Here is a 22,398-nt window from a genome sequence, read left to right as displayed (position 1 = left end):
AAAATTTAAAAAGTATACATAATTTGAATTTAACTTATATTCCTATTTCTTTTAATAATTAAGTTGAATTTGATACTTTAAATTTTAAAGGAACAATCTTCTAACCCATAAAACCGAACCAATCAATAAACAAAAACTACAACAAAATATTTCATAGTATAATCCGACCTAAAACCAAAACTTACTAATCAGCTAAATAACACACAACATACCATACAATACAATAAAACAAATCATCAGATGATAAAAAAAAAAGCCCCACCAGAATTTTGAGCAAAGCAGATAATCTAATACACAAAGCAGCTATGACTTGTGTATTACCTGAAGAACAAATTATCCCCTAAAAATAAAACACATCAATCTACTAATAATACCCCCTAAAGAATAATCATCATCACATGTACAACACATATAGAATAAAATACGTACCATCACGATCTTCCATAAACGAAGAACTCCAAAAATACGGGAACTACATACAAACCGACTCCAATGAGTAGATTCCCAAATTCTGTAGAAGAAGAAAAATACATAAAACAGTTCAATATTTAGGTTTGAGAAAGACAATGAGAGTGTCAGACCAGACCAGGCAAGGCCAACCTTAGCAATAACAAACATCAGTTCCAGATTTCCCCACTTCTTCTCTTCTTCTTCAAATATTAAGAATATGATACATGATTGTTTTACGATGATATGGGTTCATAAGGATACGATAGCCATGGATGTTTCAGAGCTTCCAAAGCCGAAGGGCGTTTCTTTGGGTTTATTTCTAGAAGATGAGATACAAAATCGATAAACCCTTGATCTCCCATAGGTAACCTGTGCCTTAGTGAACTCTTCTTAGGAATCAAATACTCTAGCCGATTACTTTCCTGAATAGATCAAGCCATTTCAAATAAGCGTTTAATGCACATTTTTAGTCCATAAATAAGGGATTTGAAAATTATGGTTAAAAAAATATATGGAGCAGCTATGTTAGTTTATTTGAAAATGGTCATCAACCTTATGATTATGATCATAGTGCTCTACCACTCGGCTAATCGAGCCTTCAGCTAAATTATGAATTTTAAATTTTTTATTTAAACTCTCCAAAGGCTGATGGGAAGGTATATGCACTACAGGTTCTATGCAAAATTCTGGAGAATTGGGTTATTTTGCTTCCTTTAACTTAAGAAAAAAAATTGAACTTTTTAAAATTCTTATAACATCTCTAATCAATTTATACATATCTTTAATCTCAATCATTGACCAAAATATTTATACATATACATATCAAGACATTAATGGAAGTTAACCAAAAAATGATGATGGGGAGTAATTTTGAGCTGTGTTTTAATGTTCATAAAGCCAAACTAAGGGGGGAAATTTACAAATGTTTTTAAAAATGATGAAAAAGACACTATAATTTGGATCATTTCTAAAATAATAATTTGTATACCAAATGAAGCAATAAAAATCACAATACATCTGGATCATGATTCAAAAATAATGTGATCATGATCCAGAAAAAATCCTTTACCAAACAAAAAAATATAACTTCCAATTTTAACTTTGACAGTTTTCCAATGAAGTCGTGATTGTGAAAATATATCAGTTTCCAAATAGTCTCAATAAAAAATTGTGATATGATTGAAAATTGTGACGAGAATGGAATTTATATCAAATAGAATGGAAACAGGAAAATTAGCGTTTATGTCCGATTCAAGATTTCCTGCATTCGATGAACACTTGAAAAGAAGAGATAAACAAGTAAATGAAATGATACCTGGTTACGCTCATAAAGCATATGATTTTTTGTGAAGAATTTGGAGGTATCTTTTCCAGTTGCTAGCATTTCTTGGTCAATTGAACCTATAATTCCAATCACTCGAGAAAGTAATGTAGCAGGTGAATCATTTTGGAAAAGTACCTGTTCATTGGAACACCTTACTAGCATTAGTAAAAGAATTGTTAATTACAAACCAAAAATGAAGCAAATTGCAGCAAAGCATTAAAAACCAAATACAAAGAAGGTAGCAAAATAACAAGAGATTAACATGAAATTTTAGACGAAGAGGCTACGAAGTAAATAGAAAGAGCCTAGTAAATTAAAGATAGATCGTATTGACACAGACTACAATGTTAAAATGGAATTATTTTAGAACAAGAAGAATGATGCCAACCCATCACAATCTATGTATTTCAAGAATGAGAAAAACTTGTGTAAGGTTTCAAGAAAGTGCAAAAAAGACAGAAATAATATTACTAAAAATGAAGGTCATGGACAAAACTTTTTGTCCTTAAATTTTGCACTTAATAATGGATATTAATTCAATTTACTCGTATTTATTTTAGATTAAAGGAATAAAGTCCATTTAATTAACTTAATAATGGATATTAACAAGGTTATTTGAAAATAACCACTTGGTTATTCAAATAATCCTAGATCAAACAAGGCGTACACAAAAAAGATTTAATGTACAGTGCGTAGGACGATAGGACTGGAATCAACTTATTTCTTCATGCAAGGGTACAATGACACAATTTGTCATTTTCCACAACCGTGATGATAATTTTGCTTGATTATAACAATAAATTAAGAAAACCATTTTCCAAAACTTCTTGAGCCCTAACTAAACTGGAAGCAGGAGGTAAGACCAAATTATCAAACAGAATACTCATAATGGCCGAGTGTAGCTTGTGGCGATAAAACCTAAAACAACGGGTGATTATCAGAATACAAAGATAAGGTACTCCAAAAAGTGGAGGCAAAGCATACAACATCCTCAAGATCATCGTATGGTCAAACCTCATAATAGTAAACCACCAATCCCTACTACTCAAGCCTTAAAACAAAGTAATGAAACAACCAAGTAATAGCAGAGATTCTTTTACTTGTTCATATGAATTTATAAGAACTCACATTGCCTGTACAAAGTTCTGCCAAGATGCAACCAAGCGACCATATATCGATCTTCTTGTCATATGGAACTCCAAGGATAACCTCTGGTGCACGGTAGGATCTGGACTGAACATATGAACATAGATGATCTGTCTCAAAACAACTACTACCAAGGTCAATGACCTTAATTTCACACCGACTGTAGCTCTTAACCAAGATATTCTCAGGTTTCAAATCACAGTGTATCAGCCCAAGGCCATGTAAAAATTGAAGTGCTTCTAGACACTGAATAGTAATTGACTGCAAAACCAAGTTGGACCCAGGTAAATAACAAGCACATAAAAAATAAAAAATAAAGGAACTCAACCACAAACCTGTAGCCTGGGCATTGTAAAGTACACCTCTCCTCCTGATTCTCTATTAAATTTGTGGAACTCATACAAGTTTGCCTTAAGAAGCTCACATACAATTAACAAATGCTCCTGTAGAGAAAGCAAGTAGTCGAGCAGAAAATTTAGTAGTCAGTGTAAGCGAGAACAGATTGAGGAGTGATTCTACTATATGAAAAGGATATCTAAGTTCTTCTCCAAACCTATATAGCCATGTCATGTCAACAGATAAGAATTGACTTTCGAAAATTGCCAGAATTCAATAACCAAACTCAGTGGTAGAGATAACTTTTGCAAGCAAAACCTAGTCGTAGTTACAAAACATATATTTAGTTGCTATGGTAGGTAAAGTAAATGAGTATTACACTTAAGAGGAGAGATGTTATGAGTTGCTTTTAGAACAATTACCAGTAAACGTAAAAGTACAATGGACATCCTCAGATAAATGCCAATCATTTGCAGACTAGGCAACAAATTGTCTTAAAGAACATTTATCAGACGAGGTCTCAACGTAAAATCTGTAAGGGTGTGCATACCCTTTACCAGCAAGTTTATGCAGTGTTGATTGATTCAAGTTATTTAACAGACTAAAACCAACAAAGTTTAGGAATAATGATATACTATTTAGAAGGAAAAATACTCCATAAGATCCAGAAATGGTAGCTGTTCAGATAGGGTGTAAAAAAAACGTGATTGGAGCCACATATATCCAAGCTTCTGAATAACACTTTAAGCATGCACCAGATAAGGATCATTACTTCCCTAGGCACGAGTAAGCTCCAATAGATGTAAAGGTGTCATACAAAAGAGTAAGACAAATAAAAGCGCAAAATAGATGTTGACCTAAACATGTCCATGCATAAAAAAAGAGCAAACAAGTATTGAAGGAAGAATACTACCAGAAATGGAAACTTACACGATAATAGAAGTAGTCATACAGCCGAAGAAGATGATACTTGTCAGCAGGATCATGCTTGTTAACAAACTTTAGCAACTTTATCTCATCAAGACTCTGATCAAAGAAATCTTTGTTGTTCTTTATAATCTTTACACAAACATCCATGCCAGTGTGAAGGTCATGAGCTTGGATGGCTTTACTGAATGCAGCTGATCCAAGATACTCAGTCACATGATAGCGGCCAGCTATAACTGAGTTCAGAACTACATGGAAATTCTTGTCTTCCTCAAAACCAGTCCTGATGAAAGGAATTTAAGATTGTAAAAGCATGGTCAAGTTCCTTATAGTAAACTTGAAAAATAAAGAAACTTGGATAGGAAGGTTATAGTTGTCTACAGAAGAAATCATTTTTTAAAACAAAATGAGGATAATTAACAGAAGGCCTTAATATGTTTGAATTGTTTTCAACACTTACTGCCAGCATTTATCAAGAATCTAACCCTAAGCTTACAATGTAATAAATGTGCAATAGCTATAATTTTTACACTGACAGCGAGAAATACATTAATAATTTAAATTTAACCATAACTCTCAACTCTTGAAAAATTGTATCCTGAAGAGATATCTATGTTTTAGACAAAAACCTAATTTGTGCAAACAGCATCTGTAACCACATAAAAAAATTAAAATACCAGGATTAATGTTTGCAAGTCCAACCAAGAAAATGTACCTGTTTTTCCTGTGGACAATCTTGAGATCAAAGGTTTCAAACTCCTCTTCCTGCATTTTTATCTGCTTTACCTGCTCTTGCACTGCAACTGCCTCTTCATCATCTAATAAGTCCCCTGGATCTTCCTCCCTCAGATTAGTATCTTCTTCACCCGTATCTTTCTTTACATGATCTTTTTCACCATGACCAAAATTTGAGATTGTTGATGGGGTTGAATCTGCTGATTCCACTCTGTTGGTAGTACTTTCATCAATTGATCTCCTGATAGGTGAGGAATCAGTGCTTTTCTGTCTCCATGAAGCCAGCGTTTCATCTGCTTCGGCTTGGTTATTTAAAGGTTCATCAATATCATCGTTACCAACAGCTTCAAACTTCTTTGACCTCAAAGATTTGCTAGACTGTTCCAACTTCCCATCTCTAGGGGGTGGAAATGAAAATCCCCCATCTGTTTGGCCTTTTGCTTGCTTACCCACATCCTCATCCATCTCCAAAACATACTTATTGGCATCATGTTTATTTGTTTTCTTTCCCCCAATATTTGTTTTTTCTAGGTATTTCCTATCTGATTCCTGCTGTGAATATCTAGATCTACTAACACTGTTGTCATGAAAGTAGTCCAAGTCACCCTCACTACTACCACCAACCAAACTTTCCCTTACACTTCCAAAATCTGCAGCATCACTGTTCATTCCTACACCAATGGATCTCACAGAACCATGCTGGTCATCATCCATGCAAATATCATCCAATGTATTTCTGCCACATTCACTTAGGATGTTTTCATCACCTAACATAATTAATTCATTTGCCTGAGTTACAAATCCTTTCCAGACTGGTTCAGACCGCATTAAGTTGAGTTCTACTTCATCTATCAGTTGTCCGTCATACTGAGCTATCAGATCACTTTCATCTGTTCGCCCATATAACTTTGTTACTGACAGATCCATAGGATCAGCTGGAACTGTAACCGTATCAACATTTTTAGAATGGAAATGTTCTCCAGAGATATAAGAGTCCTCTTCTGCAAATGATTGATCATCATCCTCATCTTTGTTGGGAACTCTCTCTTGAGGATCTCGCACACTCTCAATTTCATGGGCTAGGAACCATGTCTCATCTTCAATAGGCTGTCTCATGTAGCCGACATCATCATCATCATCATATTCATCAGAGTCCCAGTACTCATTGTGATAATCAACAGATTCACTCAATCCATCACCAATGGTGGCAAAACCAGACACTAAATCAGAATTATCTTCAGCAATACCTTGACTTACAGAGAGCCAACTGCCCCCTCCTCCGCCTCCTCTTTTTCCACCTGAGTGATCAGAATAATTGTATTCTTCAATAACTGTATTCTTCAGAAAAGTCTATAAAGCTTATTGCAAACATGCAACAGAAATTCATAAAGTTGAAAAAATGTACCTCATTACCAAGGTATAAAAGTTGAAATGTCAACCATAAAGGTCGTAATGGACTTTTACATAAATTTTTGCACACAAGTTACGTTGTGGTTTAGGAGACAAGAATTCAAATATAGTAGCTCCTTTTCTCCTAAGATGTAGATAATAGGAAAGCTTAAATAATCATATCTAAACTGAATATTGACCATCAAACATATGTAGCATTATAAAATTGAAAGTTGAAACATAAGCTAATTAATAAGCAATTGCTTAATTGGGGACATCCAGGACACCAATACCTCTTTTCCAAAACATTTCCAAGCAGTGAAAGGCCTACAGTCAGGAAAATTTAAGATTGCAAACAGTTTACGGTAAACAAGCCCTACACAATGCTCACGGTTTCCAAGTCTTTTATTATCTATTATCAAGAGGAAGTCGGTTAACAACATTTAGAAACCAAACTAGACATGTTCAATAATGTTTTATATTAAGCCTTGATCGTTTTGCATTATTTGAAAATAATTTTAAATAACCCACCATCCCATCATCATTCAAATCATCAATTGAATACCCTGTATTTCTTCTTTTTGAAAATCATTATATACTATTATTTTTTTACCCAAATAACCACATATAACTCACATTTTCATAATCCAAACAATGGGAATAACCCATTGGTTATTAAAATAACTGAATTTCAAACAAGGCCTAAGTCAGTTTGAAAGAGCATTGAAATTAAATTTTTAACTCCCCAATAATTGCAAGTTCCATAGCCAACTAAGCTCTAGTACTTTTGAAATAAATGTTGAACAATGAATATATTGAATAACCCTCTAATTTAGTCCAATTTCTTATAAACTATCAAATTAGAAAGCACACCAAGAAATAGTTGAAGCATGAAAGTGAAATGGGTCAATATGGTTATCTAAACATTCAGCATATAGAATGTTTTCAATTCATGATTTCTTCTCAATTATACGACCTTTTACAGAAACCAAGATGGCCTCATCTTGCGTCTTCAGGGAAACATTTGACTATGGACAAGACATTTAAGTTCATATTTATGAAAAATCATTAAGTTAAACAAATTATCTGATTTTCATGTCTATGGAAAAAGATTATTTAATTTTCTTCCAAGAAGGGAAGATGTAGAATGACTTCCTTTAGAATAGGCATAAATAGTAAGCCATTGCTGAAAAAGATCGTAATATGATGTCATCGAAATATAAAATTCCCAACATATATAGACTTCAACTTATAGATTATGATTAAGCTACAACCACTCACTAGCCCAAACTGACCCAATATCGGTGGCAAAAACAATAACACAGTGTACAAATTACAAAAGTAAAGGGAATTATGCACATTTTACAACTTCAGTTCCTTGAAGATGGATTAGTAAAATATATGTAAAAAAGAACTACCTAACATCTAAGGTTATAAGAATCAGATAAACATGTTTAATGTTCAACATGTAAGCAACAAAGTTATTATAGTTGTCCCCAGTCTTCTTTAAAAAGGATCTTTTATTGTGAAACTACTCATTCAATTTAATGAAGAGATGAGGCCCGGAAGTCAATAAATTAAGTCTAACTTGATATTATATTGAAGACATAATTTGAAACCAAACAAAAGATGCCTTACAAGGAGATGCTAGACAAGTTATGTATAATTCCTTCTTGGCAGATCCAGATTTAGATGATAAGACTGGTTGACTGATCTTTAATCATGCAGTAGCTCTATTTCAAGATAAAATTAAAATGTAAATGTCAGTTTACGTCCTTTGTGAAAGAACTAAACTTGCCTTCTTCTACTTCAATACTTTGATTTTAGTATTTTATCTCAGGGATAAATAAAACTTTCTGAGATATACATATTGAACCAAAGCTTAAGTGATAAAAATGAAACAGCAAGAATGAATCTTAAACTGCTAGAAAGCAAAATTTATTTTTTTAATGTTTTTCCTTCATTTCCTCTATGAAGTAGATAGAGACTTCATTAAACTTATAATTTAAACTTACTAACAATTGCATTTGTGTTGTTCTTTATGCTTAGACCTCTATTCAGAACATAGACGATTCACTAACAAGTATAACTAGTCTATCCCTTTCAGTGATTTTTATCTAATGACCCTAGCACTCTTGAGAAACTAAAATTAGAACAAAGCAACCGACAATACTAAATAAGTGTCAAGTTCTTATGCATTAGGATATTAGCCTTCAAAGGACAGGATACAATCTGTTGGAATAATTAGAATAATAAACGGTCAAAGATAATAATTTAGGACTTCGAAAAGCCAGGCAGGCAAAATGTAAGATAGTTTACAGTTAGGAAAAAACGGAAATTTCAGGTTGCAAATAAAGTTAGCATCTAAGAAAATGCTGAATAAGAATAAGAGAAAACAGTAAGATGATAAGATCAACAAACTGTGATCACTTGTTTCTATCATTTAGGTTGTCTTTAATGTTTGCATTCCACACTAATCTGAATATATACTTTTGTGTCAAGTTGATTGACAACATCACTAAATTATTCACTTGTCCTTAAACAGAACTAAGAATACATATAGAACTTTTAAGTCAAATCAGTTGTGCATATTGGTTGTTGCAAACAGTTACATACCCAAGTCTTGAACTCATTAACACAAAACAACTCAACTATCAAAGCATGTTGAATAAGATATCCTATAATATATGATTGAGAATAATTATATGTAATTACATTTCATTAGGATATTAGTTCATCAGTGTTAACATGTATGATATCCAATAAATATACAACTCTATATATATCACATACATTATCATACAAGTCCTCTTTAGCTTACTACAAATACCATTCATTAACATATTCAACCATCTATTTCAATGTTCAGTTTTTAATATCTAAAGTCAGTTGTAGTTTTCTAAGTAGTTTGGAATTAAAATTTGAGTCTAATTGAAGGCTGATCAAAAGATAATGAATAGTGTAGCCAGTGTACTAAAAGTGGATGTTTAATTCTGCAAATTCCAAGCTTCTTAGAATTGTTGTTTTGAAGTCTATAATATGGCAATGGTAAAAAAAGACAATTGGATACTTCCTCATATATTTTATCTACAAAGTTTATGAAGGCTGATAAGTATGCATAAGCTGGTGAGATCGTATAAACAAACCTGCAAAGTTAAGGTCTTGTCCGACGGGAACATCTAGATATGAGCCTATAAAGAAAGCATTGTCAGAATTTGAAATTTCTGAAACCTGAAGATCATTATCAAACTTTTCTTCCCAAGACTTGAGTCTAACAGGAGGCAATCTAGGAAACTCTTCCTTTGGATACTCGGAAGCAAGCGGAAAGCCCAAATTAGTGGCGTTATTTTGTTCAGCAGCAATTTTCCCAAAATATAAAGCCCTTCCAACTTCATCAACTTCCGCCTTGATTGCTGCCTTTATGTCAGTGAATTCAGTTTTTCTCTTTACCTCCCTCTTGTCACCTACATTGTCAGTGATGTAGCTGGTTGAAGCTTCCACGTCAGGAGATGGAAACACCGTTCTAATTGAATTGTCCTTTGTCATATGAAAAGAGTTTTTTGTAGGTTCTATACTTCTTGACCATGGGTTATCAACAAACGAAAAGCCATCTTCAAATGTCACAGAACTTATCTTCTGCTTTTGACCTAGTTCCTTTGTCTGACTAACTTGATTTACATAGCTATCTGTCTTCACTTCTTTACTAGTATTTCCAACCCATGATTTTATCTTCTCATCATTAGAACCTTTCTCTTCCCTGGACGTTGGATTGAGTTTTCTAGCATCAGAAACCTCAGTTGCAGAAGGCCTTTGATTACTGGAAACCTGAAATTCACAAAAGTTGTCTGTGTTGAGGTTTCCAACATTCTGAAATTTGTCAACAGGGAAATTACTGGGGCTTAGGTTCCATGAGAATGTGCCAAGTACCGTATCCTCATACGCTTTGGATATACCAAAGTTCTTATCACCCTGACCCTGTTTAGCTTGTTCCCCAACAGAAACATCAATTGATTTCTGCCTACAATCAGTTCCACAGTCTACCTCTTTAACAATAAGCTCCTTTGAAAGTTCACCACTGCTCCTACTACTAGCCCCTTGCTTTTCAACAATTGTTTTGTTCCTTTTCTCTTGCTCTGACTTCTCACCAACATCTTTCTCTTTAAGGTTGAGTTTCTCAAGTAAACCATTCAAATCAGTATGGTTAAGAAGCTCGTTACGAAAAGCAGCCTCTGCACTCCCAAAATTATTTTTCCGCAGAAACTCTAATATGGAATCAATAGAGCTAGAATCCGCCATTATCAACCAACAGTAATAGGGCAAACAAGTAGATGATGCTATATATAATAATAGTCCATTATACCTGAGAGACAGAATACGAATAAAACACATCATACATTTTGCTAAAATGTGAAACAGAAATCACTGTATAATAAACAAGTTATGCAGAAACAAGCTGGCTAGTCACATCAGTAAAGAGATCGGAATCCTCGAAGAAAATCAAAGAAGTTCACAATACTATCAACTTAATCAATGATTGAGCATTAAGGAAGTATATCAAATCCGATTCAAGTAAGGAAGATGCAAATCGAATGAAATAACTTACGAATCGAGAAAGAAGTCAGAAGATGAAGAAGCGATTCAGAACGGCAACGGCGGAGAAGTCGTCTGTGGTAAGATTGGATTCGTCGTCCGTGAATACAATGAAAATCTTCTCCTTCCTTCCTTCCGGCCGGCGTCTTTTATGGAAATGTGATCTCCTCCCGCTACAATCGAGAGGGTTTTACTCTCCAGATGCTCTTCTTTCTTTCTTTCTTTCTTTCTTTCTTTCTTTCTTTTGTCTGTCACCGATTTATATATTTTATTTATTTATTGGTCCCGGTCGATACTTGACACTGTTGTGGCTTTGGTTTTTTGTTGTTTTTATTATTCAAACTCATTTGAATTTTAATTTCAAATGGATCTACTTTTATTTGAATTTTTTTTATTATTATTTTTTATTTTGAATAATTTCCTTATTTAATTAAAAAAAAATCACATCATTTTATTCAAATAATTTTATATTATTTTAATATATGAAATGAATGTTTGGTGATATTTATTGACATTAATCTATAATACAATATTATCTCAGATATTTATTTTTAAAAAATTTATTACATTCAATACACATTAAGATTTCTTTTATCCAATCATATAAATAATTTATAAAAATAGAACTCTCAATACAAAATATTTTGAGGTTTTTCTATAACAAAATTATTCGAGTCTTGAACGATAAGTAGTGAAGTAGAGCAAGCTGAACTAACCAGTGAAACAGTGTTAGAAGAATCTTTATAAAATATTTTGAACGACAGTTAAAATTATCATTAGCAGAGAGTTGATAAGCAACGCCGAACAAAATTTTGCCAAGTGAAAATGGATCATCCATATATTGAAAAGTAATGAGAGAATCGAAATCCTCCATATGAAAAAACAAATACAATGAGAAATAACTATTGATTCGATTATTGTCTCATTTGTTGTTAAAGGACGGACACGGACTCGAGAAAATGATCATCAACACAATCGAATAGTATAAGCAGTAAACGACTCATCAATATTATTCGAATTATAAAAATTCGAGACGAAAGAACCGATCTGACTAACAAGAATGTCAAACAAAACAAAACGCAACATCAACTCAAATATGAGGAATAGGAAAAAGAAATGAGAAATCATCCTATACTAAAAAAATATTGAAAGAGCCCATACAAATTGATCATTTAACTTCTCTATAGTTTATTTTTCTAGAAAGATAAATTAATTTTATTAACATTATTTTTTTAAGTTAATTAAATAGTGTTGGTAAAATATATAAATATTATAATATATTAGACATGTTTGAAACACATTAAGTTGACTAAAATTGAATTTGAATTTAAATGAAAAAATATTATTAAATTTGTTAATATATACATACTTAAAGTATATTTCAAAACATTATTACATCTAAATCAATATACTAATAATATATTAGAAAATTAATTTTAAATTATTTTTTTTTTATACAAATTCAGATCAAACTCCAAATTTGTGCGTTTACAAATAAATTACTCACATATTAGAAATCTTATAAATTTGACGCGATAAAATTATACAATATAATTGATTAAATGACGTGTTATCATTGTACTGACACGACTCCTTAATTTTATATTTTATTTATTATTTATTATTTCCCTTCTTTAGTTTATACAAACAAAAAAAAAATAATAATAATTAAATAAATAAATAAAATTCACATTCATTCACTGTTTAATTTATAATTTTTTCCCATCAATTTACTTCAAATATTTTTTAAGTCCACTATAAGTCTAATTTTTAGATTCGATAATCTTGTTAATACATTTTTTATTTATATGTCCGTAGTAGATAAATAACAATATTTTTTTTCAAATAAATCAAAACTATTCAAATAACCTATCATTGAACCAGACCCATATAATTAAGGATGTGGGTCGGGAGTTGGGAGTCGTGTGGTGTCATATAGTTAAATTTCTCAATTAATTTTGTATCCATAAATCCGGCTAATTATACATTACTCAGATAAAGAAGAAAAATAAAATTCCACATATACATGGTTTTATTTTAATTTATATCAATTATCTAAATAAATAAATTTAATTTTATATTAAAAAATCCTACATTCTTCCCATTTGTCATTATATTATACATTTGATAATTATTTAGATACAGGAGATTATAAATTCATTAATTTAGTCACAACTTAAATTTAACTAATTTATCTACCAAAGGTTCAGTGGTAAGAGTTGACTTAAAATACCAAAATGTTACTAGTTCGATTACATTTGAAAGTGTTTTGAGTTTAAGCGGATATGAGGTGTCAGACTAGTTCTCCTTTAATTACGAAATAAAAAAAATCAATTAATTTATTTGACATATACAAACATAATCATAATAATAATTTAAAACATTTTTTTAAAAACAAATTTATAAAATTCAAGTTGTTTGTTTGTAAATTTTATTAAGTACATCTTAACATTAAATAATATATTTCAATTAACTTTATCAAATTCAGTCAGTTATTTAAACCATAATATCACACATTAATAAATTTATTTTTATTTTATTAAAACCTTATTTATTACAAAGTATATATTTTTTTGTCCGAATAGTAGGTAGAAAAGTATACCAATTCAGATAAATTTAAATGCTATAATTAATATATTTGTTAATAAATTAAATATTTAATTATTATAAATTAACAAAAATATATATATTTAATAAGGTTTAGACCCATTTGATCATGTGTTATTTGAAGTTTTTCAAAACAATTATCTCTCTCATCATCCATCAAATATCAAATTACTTTTACCCTTTTTTTTCTTCCAGTTATTTAATTCAAATAATGCATCCTTTTGTGTGTCATAATCTATATTTTTTTAAACTTCCCACCCAACTCATACAACCTGGCACATGGCTGGTTGGGATTGATTTTTTTAATAATTTATTTTATTTTTTAAAAACAAATATGATACACAAAAGGAAAACAACAAATTACTACAACAATACAAACACAAAATAAATAAAAATTACAAACACAAAGGAATAAATAGTAAATACAATAAACACAAGATACTGTTTTTTATTAGCGAAACAATAGCCTCTTCAACTTAAGATATTCTTGAACAACCGAATTTTTAAAAGAATGAAAGAAGTGTTTTCAAATATGCACATCGTCTCCACAACATCTATAGAACTAAGACATAACTAGAAATTATTGCGGGCTTAATCGCAATTCACAATAAGGCATCGAGACAAAGCTAAAAAAAGTAAAAAATTTAAAGAAGCAGAACACACAATTCAGCAAATTTTATAACAAAAAATAAAACTAATCTTTGAATATTTGTATGAACTATGAAGTAATCTCCCAGCCTGTTCTTTCAAGCAAACATTATCAATTATGTTTATACAATAAAATGAATGCTTTACATTATCTTTATAAGTAACCAACAATAAAACTTCAATTAAGACTCAATTAGGCCCTCTCATCCTCTCCACCATATTTCTTCCCTTCTCTTCAATATGCCTTTTTTTCTCTTCCAGCTTCTCAGTCATTCTTTTCCCTAACCCACGCATCCTCGCTTTCGTACTCTCCATTCTCTTCGGCTGCCTCAATTCCTGATCTCGATAATCTCCACCCATCGTGTAACCCTGACCCTCCGATACAATCGAACGGTCCTGATTCTCCTCATGATCGTTACTATACTGTGTTTCATTATTTGTTAACAGCAGTGGCACTTTGAGTTCCCTAACACGAGTCTGATCCGATGTACTGGCAGAATAGGAAGACGAAGAATTTGAGCACAACTGATCATTTCCATGGCTGCTGATTCTTGAAGAATCAACCTGTAATTCGTTTGAAGGATGATCATCATGTTCTTCTTGCGATAAACTAGAGTTGCTTTTCAAGCTGAAATTACTTCTAGTTGATTGAGAGCCTGTCGATGGATCGGGTGGTGGCCCTGTTCGATCGTTGGTTTCTTGATTGTTGAGCCACATATAAGGAGAATCTTTCCGTGGGACCCAGTCGTCCTTTTCAGCCAACATCCATGGAAAAGAAACACACTCACAGTTTGGAAGCACTAGTGTTGCTCTTATAGCTGCCTATAATAAATCAACCAAAAGTAAAGCAACAGATAAATAGAATAAGGTGGCAAAAGGGGTAATTTTCTCACCTTAAAACGGCTTATCAAGAATAAAGCAACATGCCCGCTGGTAATCTTGCGGTCACCAACAGAAGAGTCCAGATTAAAATCAATATCGGGCATTGATGTGAAGCCAAACCATAGCTGATCCGTTGGAGGTGGTTTTATATGTAACCGTAATGTTCCTCTAAAAGATACTATCCTTATTGCCAATTGAATAGGTACCTACAATCAGAATTAATCCAATTTTTTGTTAATAAAAACATTGTTCGATGAAAAAGTTGATTGACTAAATCATACTTTGTACTAAATATTTTAAAGCCATATAAAGAATAAAGGCTTATTTGATACTATTCAATTTCAATCAACAACCTACTTATCAATCACATCATTGAATCATGAACCAAAATACTAAAATACCCTCAATTATTTTTTTTAAAAACAAGGTTATTTAGATATAAGCACTTAGTTATTCAAATATCCCTTGATCAAAGAAAGACTTAAGGGATTATTGCATTAAATTCAAGTAACCCTTCATCAAACAAGGCCTAAGAAGGAAGGTTGGATGAACTTTGAATCCATCTTCAACATGAAGCACAAGCAATCCGATATAGTTTATAGTTATACTACATTATCCAGCTCGATAAATCTCAACCAGACAAGATCAAATTGAGACTAAGAAGAAAGGTAGCAGGAAATTTCAAAGGTCCATTAACATAAAGCACAAACAATTGAAAAGCTTATGTCATTTTAGGTCTCCTAATTCATGAATAAGGACCTCTGTAAGAAGTATCACATCTAGATGATTTGCTCATGAATTTTAATGAAAAAGAAATGAACAATGCTTTACAAACCTGTGAGACCTGCTTGGCTATGGTGTTTATAATGGATTTCCATCTCGAAGCAGAAGGTGGTCCCTTGTTAGAGCTTTTACTGCTTTTTGTCCCATCTGCAAGGATTGGATAATGTATTTTAGAAATGTCTGATAATGGCATTCAACAACTTGATTTGGAGACTTATAATACTTTTCTACTAAGTTGGTTTAAAAAATAGAACTAAATAAATCAATTAATTGATAGACAAAAGAAGAAAATAAGTATAGTTATAATTCACATTTTAATCCTTGGATATCCTAAAATTCAAATTCACAGAAAAATAAAAAAAAATCTTTAGGTGGCTACCTTGTTTAGAATCACCAACATCTGTTAACTCTCCTTTGTCTTCTGAAGCTTCAAATTGTTTTCCGTAGTTCTCAAAACTTTCTAAGAGATCTGAATTGACATCTTCCTCCGAGCTTGGATTGAAATTTGATTCAATTATGCCTTTCTGAAAATCTGGTTCATGAACCTCGAGTCTTGTTTCAATATTCAAACCAGCACCACCAGAATACTCAATATCAATGTCTATGGCCCATACCTCATTCATGTCTAAAGGAATTACCCTCATACCATGTATATGTGGGGCAAGCTGCCCTAATTTCACAGATACACAGTTGACATCACCCATGAAATTGGGAATCCTCATGTTTGATAACATTCTCTGTCAGACACAACAAACAAAATAGTCAAAAAATTTAGTGCATTTCTCAAATCTACACTGCTGATGATGAAAATGAAAGATTAAAGGTCTAGTTGATTTTCTTGGAAGGGAGACTTAGATGTCTAAGTGATCTTCTGGAAAAGCATAAAAATAATTACTAATTAGAATAAGTTCACAATCTGGAGGAATATACAAATGCAAAGATAAACATGATGATGAGATGAGTAACAAGTGAAGTTTAGAGGGAAACATATGTAAAGTTCTTCAATAGAATACTAGAAAAGAACAAGGTTTCTTTGCAGTCAGCAGGACATTTTGCATGTTTGTGGAACAAAAGCTCAAAATTCAGCATATTCATGATACCTAGCAGAAGAGTTAGAAGAAAAGAATATAAAACTAAAAGGCCTGTTTTGGTGTAGGTTTTTGCCAACTTGATTGGTATTTTAAGATCTACATTTGCCTCAATCACACTTCTGAACCAAACGGAAAAAAAACCACATATCAATTTTTTTTTGGGGGTGATTTTCCTATCTGATGGTGACAAAACACTAGTTTACAAATAGACTCATTATGTTCCTACAGGAAGAAAAGGGCTCTTATTCAAGAACCAGGCAAATGGAGAACATATACGCACCTGAACGCGCTTTTGCACAAAATCTCCAGTATCTGCATTGTTTTTTACATCAAAAAACAGTCTTGATAATAACAAGTTCAAACAAAGTGTCCCTTCATCACTAATGATCTTATCATCATTATCCACATCTGAAGAAACACAGGCATCACTTTTGCTATCTGATCGAGATAAGGATGCTTGTGATGATGATCCTGCAATTTTATCTTCATTGGGAACTTCACATACCTTCCTTGTTGAAACATTATTTACCAGATTATTTCCATGAACAGTATCTTGAAATGATCTTGATCTCTCTGCAGTCTTTTTCTCTTCGCGGCTTACAGTTGAAGTCAAGGTATTCTTATTTTCCACATTACCTTTAGAAGCCTTTCTGGCAAGCTTCTTGAAGAAGAACCGAATCTTGGATGATGAATTATTAGCTGTTTTGTCTGTAAGCTCATTATTGCCCGTAGAGGGTTTCATAAAGGTGGGGTGAGCTGTATTTAGGGTTGCAAGGTATCGTCGAAACTCTTGACTTAAATCGCTGAACCATCCAAGTTTTTCGATGTCATCACAAGATGCAAACCTGAGGGCTTTACACCATGACTCCTTCTCCCAAGAATTCTCGAGATAAATATAGACACTTTTATTGCCATTGTACAGAATTGAGTTCCTGCTCTCCACTTTAATAGGATATCTTTTTGCCCTGTAATCACATGAGAAGAAAAATTACAAAATAAAATATCTATAATGAATACATATTAGTTACATTTCCTAATAATTGATAATAAAAAGACAGGATTAGTTTCAAAACTGAATTAGTGTGAAAGTTTGTACTGCAAGAATTTTCATGGTTAGTAACAAAAGGTACTTCTAACTGAATCATAACTAGATCATTTTTTAGAACCAATACAGAAGCGAGAGCACTCTGGGATTAGAAAATTGTAATGGTAAGCATTATTTGTAGACTATACATATTCGCAATCCATATGTATGCCAAATGAATACATATTCAAATAGACGAAGTAGCTAGATGCAATTATTCAATTCGCTCCCTAACAATGTAAGACTATTGATGAGTTGTTAAATAAACATGATATCAGATAATTGATTCTAGGAGGTCTCCTGTTCAGTTCCTTGTTGACTGTCAACTTGCAGTTATTTAAGATGTACGAATGGCGGGCCAAAGCAACCTTAAAAACATGAAAACAACCACTGTGGGATCTTAATCTTAAACAATGATAAGATGCAACAAGAACTAGTTAGTTAGGGTTCTTTCTTCTCTTTAGAGGTGGATACTGGAATATGAACCTGTTATGCCACCATAGACAATGACACTATTTTTGTTTCATGTCATTTGACATATTTTACCCAACCTATTACCGTTTTGAAGGACTTATAAGAGTAATTTTTAGAAAGAATATTATGCAAAATAATTCAAAAAAATATTAAATGAAGCATTAATAATACTAGCTCATCCGCTCCAAATTAAGATTTCATAAGATGGCTCACCATTTGCGTGAGGATAATTCTGATGCAGAAACAGCAACAACTTGACACTCCTTCAGTTTAATTTCCTTGCAGGAATCATCTGACTCGGTAAGAATAAGAGAATGACCACTGATTTTTGCATGTACTTTGACAGGATTGACCTCAATGAACTCTTTCTTCCCTTTTTTATCTTTTGATGGCTTATCAGAAGGCTTTGGAACCTTTTTGGACTCCAGGATCCATAAAGCACCCTAAAAACGTGAATGGTTAAGTTCACCAAATTAGAACCTCATGAACTTCAATATGAAAGGCATTGTCCAAGTTTCACATGAACAACTATTATTTCAATTCAAGGGATGAGATGAATGTCCTTTAGGTGGTTTAATTAAATAAAATTTTCAACTGCCATAAGGTTCACGTTTTAATCATCATAGGTAAGGAAAAACATACTTTATAAGAAGATAATTTCAAGGAAGCGTCAATAATAACTATAGTTATACACAATATAGCTATATCCATAAGAAACTCCAGTTCAAACAAAATTCATATAAATCTAATTAATCTTGTAATTAAATCGATTTGTTTAAGATTCTATCATTTCCACAACAAAGACAAGTTCATAACCCCAAAATATAAGTAGAAGGAAATCTAAATGAAACGAAAACTCATCAATCAAATTCCAGAACTTAAGAATACTATGTTATTAAGAATTATAGCAGTTGTATTTGGAACCTTATTAAACACACTAGAGGGAGTCAAAAGATGATCCAAACATGAATACAAGGTCTTTTCAATCTCCCAGTACATAATATAGCCTTGGTAACATCGCTATAATCTTACTTTCTCAGGCCTGTAATTATGTAAACACGTATTGCAGAACCTTTTAACATTGTGTTGTGGTAACAAACATACGCAGTCATGGCAAATCATTCAGGAGTATACAAGATCAAATGAACCCATAGATTTAAGAGGTAAGAAAGTGCTTTTGAATGGTTCTGGTGCAGACCAATAGTTCTATATGACATCTATTGGCTGCTATAATTAACAACCGAATGACATTTAGGTGCATCAGGTATTCAAACACTAAACACAACAAACTCTTCTAAATACAGCACCCAAGAACAATGAGTTGATTCCATTTTCTAAAAAGCAAAATGAGTAGCTTTTCTACGGTAGAAATCTAACTATAAGATTCAAGAATTGATCAAAGAAATGTATTATGCAGCCAAGAGTGCTTACAGGTTTGTGTTCTCACTTGCAAAGGAAGAAGAAACTCCCAACTTTTATGATGTTCTTCTACGTCAGAATCTTTGTAGCAAAAAATGATTGTTTCCAAACTTTCAAGTAGGTCTCTTGGAGTTGTCCAAAAACAAAAAGAGGACTCACCCATGTAATCTTATCTCTATGAATGTAAGTAAACAAGGGCTTGGCCTTTTATATAGGATCCAACATTTGTATATGTATTATATTACCTCCTTTCCTATTTCATTATTTTTCTTTTGGTTCTGCTATTCATTTTATGTTCTTTCTACAGTTCTGAAAACAGCTTGCTGTCTTACAACCACATACAGGGAGAGAAATAGTAATACCATTTCCGAACGACATTAACAAAAGGTCCTTTCTTGTGAAGACAAAACAAGTCTATAGAAGAAAAAGTTTCAGTTAATGCATCAGTTCATACAGGAAGAGAAAGAGTAACACCATCTCACAACAACACAATACTTTGTATGAGAAAAATGAAAAAGAACCTATTGGTTGACATTGAAAGGCTATCTTAGAGTGTGACTAAAACATTGTAAAGATAGTTTCATAACTTGATCTGGAGATTGATTACAAGTGCCTCCTTATCACATTATCATGACTATACCCACTAAAAAGAAGTGAAAGAGTAATTGAAGAATGAAAGTAAGTTGCAAAATTAAAAGTAATTGAGGCTGGACGACAAATGAATTTCTTGGAATCCTAATGAGGGAACGTTTGAAATGGGATTCCCATTGGTTATTTGTACGGACTTCAATGTTGTGTATTTATCCTAGTGAAAGAAAGGGAAGTCAAAGGATTTCGTAAAGTTTGCTTAAGTTTTTCGAGTTCAATGAGGATCGTCGACTCACGATTTGGAGCTCTATAACGCAAAGTTCACATGTGAATCCTTTCATGATTGGAGATAAAACCTTTAGATGAAATCATAATCAAAACTTTAATGAGAAAAATACATGACTCAAGTTTAGCTAGTTAAAGAATCGATCAACCATAAGCTCAGCAATGTCACATCTTTAGTTCCCCCAAGTGTAATCTTGCAACTATTAGTCAAGCCATAAACAAAGCAAAGCCAATTTATGCTACAATCTAACCAGCAAAGATATTGGAAATGTGTATTTAGCGCACATATCAAGATTGCAGCCACAAACCCACACACATACATAAACAAGCAAAGCATTTTAAAGAAAGAACAGTTATCTAAAGATCAAAGTATAAACCTATCTATGCATAGCAGAAAAGAAAATTGGACGGTCCAATAAATCAAAGTATAAACCTGTTTGTTACATAAAGATGGATCGAGATCAGTTAACCCTTGAGAAGATCGCAATGCAGCCTCTTCTTCTTTTTTCTTGGTTCTCCGACTGAGTCGGGCAATCAGAAAGACTAAACCGAAAGCTTCAGCAGCAACAACCGTCAGTGCTCCAAGTAAGAATCCAAGAAAAAGTGTTAACAGTAACATTCTCCTCCCACAGATAGAGCTAAGGAGAAAAGGAACGTTTGACTCAAAGTGGGATCGGATGATATCTTCAAATCAACACGATCATCCTTGACCATTTCAAAACGCGGAATTATTCCTAATGTTATCTGAAACACGACGCGACGAGAAAGACGAAAGAAGGATCGATTCGGATATCAAATTCTCAATTTTTTTCATGCTGACACAAAAGGAAAAGAAAAAGGAAGACGAAGAAGGGTAAAATTATACACCTTTACACAACCCAGCAAAGTAAATCGAAGCCTGAAGACGATTAATCGCTTCAGATTCTATAAGAATAAGGTCGTAGATTGGCGATTCAACTCAAATTGAATGATGAAATCGGATAAACTTCTCCATTTCTTTGTATAATCAAATGAATGATCCATGGCAATTTGAGTTCATAGCTTAAGAACTAGCCACATTCGTGTTTCAATAATCTACCCCCAAATAGTGCCTTGTTTGGAATACCTTGAAAAGTATTATTTCAATTTTAATATTTTAAATAAACTTATTTTCAAATAAATATTTCAAATTATTCACTTTTTTCTTATTTAATTCAAATAATTCATTTTTAATCAATTTTTTAATAAAATTTGATTCTATAAATCTCACTGAATCTGACCCTTTTTTTATTTTAATAAAATATAATATTTTATTAATAAAAAAGTTAAAAATAATTAATTACTTTTCTAATTAGGTAAAAAGTTAGTCAAACAATTTTATAATTTTAAAAAATTATTAAAATAAAATAAAAAATATTTTTAATTATATTTTATGACCCTATTTGAAAACATCTGAAACTAGAGTTATTAGTAGTTGAATAAACAAATATTATTAAATTTATTAATATATACGAGAAATGATTTAGAGAAGGAATTTAAAAGACATTGTATTTTTTTCCACCCAATAACATGATGACACGTTATTTTCTCTCGTGTTTTATTAAATTATTTTATTTTTTTTAATTAGATTAAAAATAAATTAAATAAAAAATTAAATAAAA

The 22,398-nt window shown here is 32.1% G+C and overlaps 2 protein-coding genes across 3 annotated transcripts; both read right to left on the bottom strand.

Moving 5' to 3' along the window:
* Nucleotides 1-291: 291 nt before the first annotated feature.
* Nucleotides 292-10,687, bottom strand: LOC124930862. 2 transcript variants are annotated; one of them, XM_047471231.1, is made up of 9 exons: nucleotides 10,235-10,687; nucleotides 9,454-10,132; nucleotides 4,899-6,216; nucleotides 4,187-4,466; nucleotides 3,256-3,363; nucleotides 2,903-3,181; nucleotides 1,766-1,909; nucleotides 601-872; nucleotides 292-511 (listed from the first exon to the last, which is right to left on the bottom strand). In XM_047471231.1, the coding sequence occupies exons 1-8, from the start codon at nucleotides 10,601-10,603 to the stop codon at nucleotides 684-686; spliced, it is 3,366 nt and encodes a 1,121-aa protein (XP_047327187.1). In that variant the 5' UTR covers nucleotides 10,604-10,687; the 3' UTR covers nucleotides 292-511; nucleotides 601-683. The 2 variants fall into 2 exon arrangements, with proteins under 2 accessions (XP_047327187.1, XP_047327186.1); XM_047471230.1 differs by having other exon boundaries at nucleotides 9,454-10,687.
* A 3,464-nt stretch (nucleotides 10,688-14,151) lies between these two features.
* LOC124929525 lies at nucleotides 14,152-21,822 on the bottom strand. Its single transcript, XM_047469910.1, has 7 exons — nucleotides 21,192-21,822; nucleotides 18,680-18,909; nucleotides 17,189-17,873; nucleotides 16,197-16,554; nucleotides 15,870-15,964; nucleotides 15,046-15,240; nucleotides 14,152-14,974 (listed from the first exon to the last, which is right to left on the bottom strand). The coding sequence occupies exons 1-7, from the start codon at nucleotides 21,375-21,377 to the stop codon at nucleotides 14,342-14,344; spliced, it is 2,382 nt and encodes a 793-aa protein (XP_047325866.1). The 5' UTR covers nucleotides 21,378-21,822; the 3' UTR covers nucleotides 14,152-14,341.
* Nucleotides 21,823-22,398: the final 576 nt, after the last annotated feature.

The sequence above is a fragment of the Impatiens glandulifera genome, chromosome 3 (assembly GCF_907164915.1).
Source record: "Impatiens glandulifera chromosome 3, dImpGla2.1, whole genome shotgun sequence".
In the NCBI taxonomy this organism is placed as follows: Eukaryota; Viridiplantae; Streptophyta; class Magnoliopsida; order Ericales; family Balsaminaceae; genus Impatiens; species Impatiens glandulifera.
Note: the sequence above shows the minus strand (reverse complement) of the source record. Positions and strands in the feature narration are given on the sequence as shown.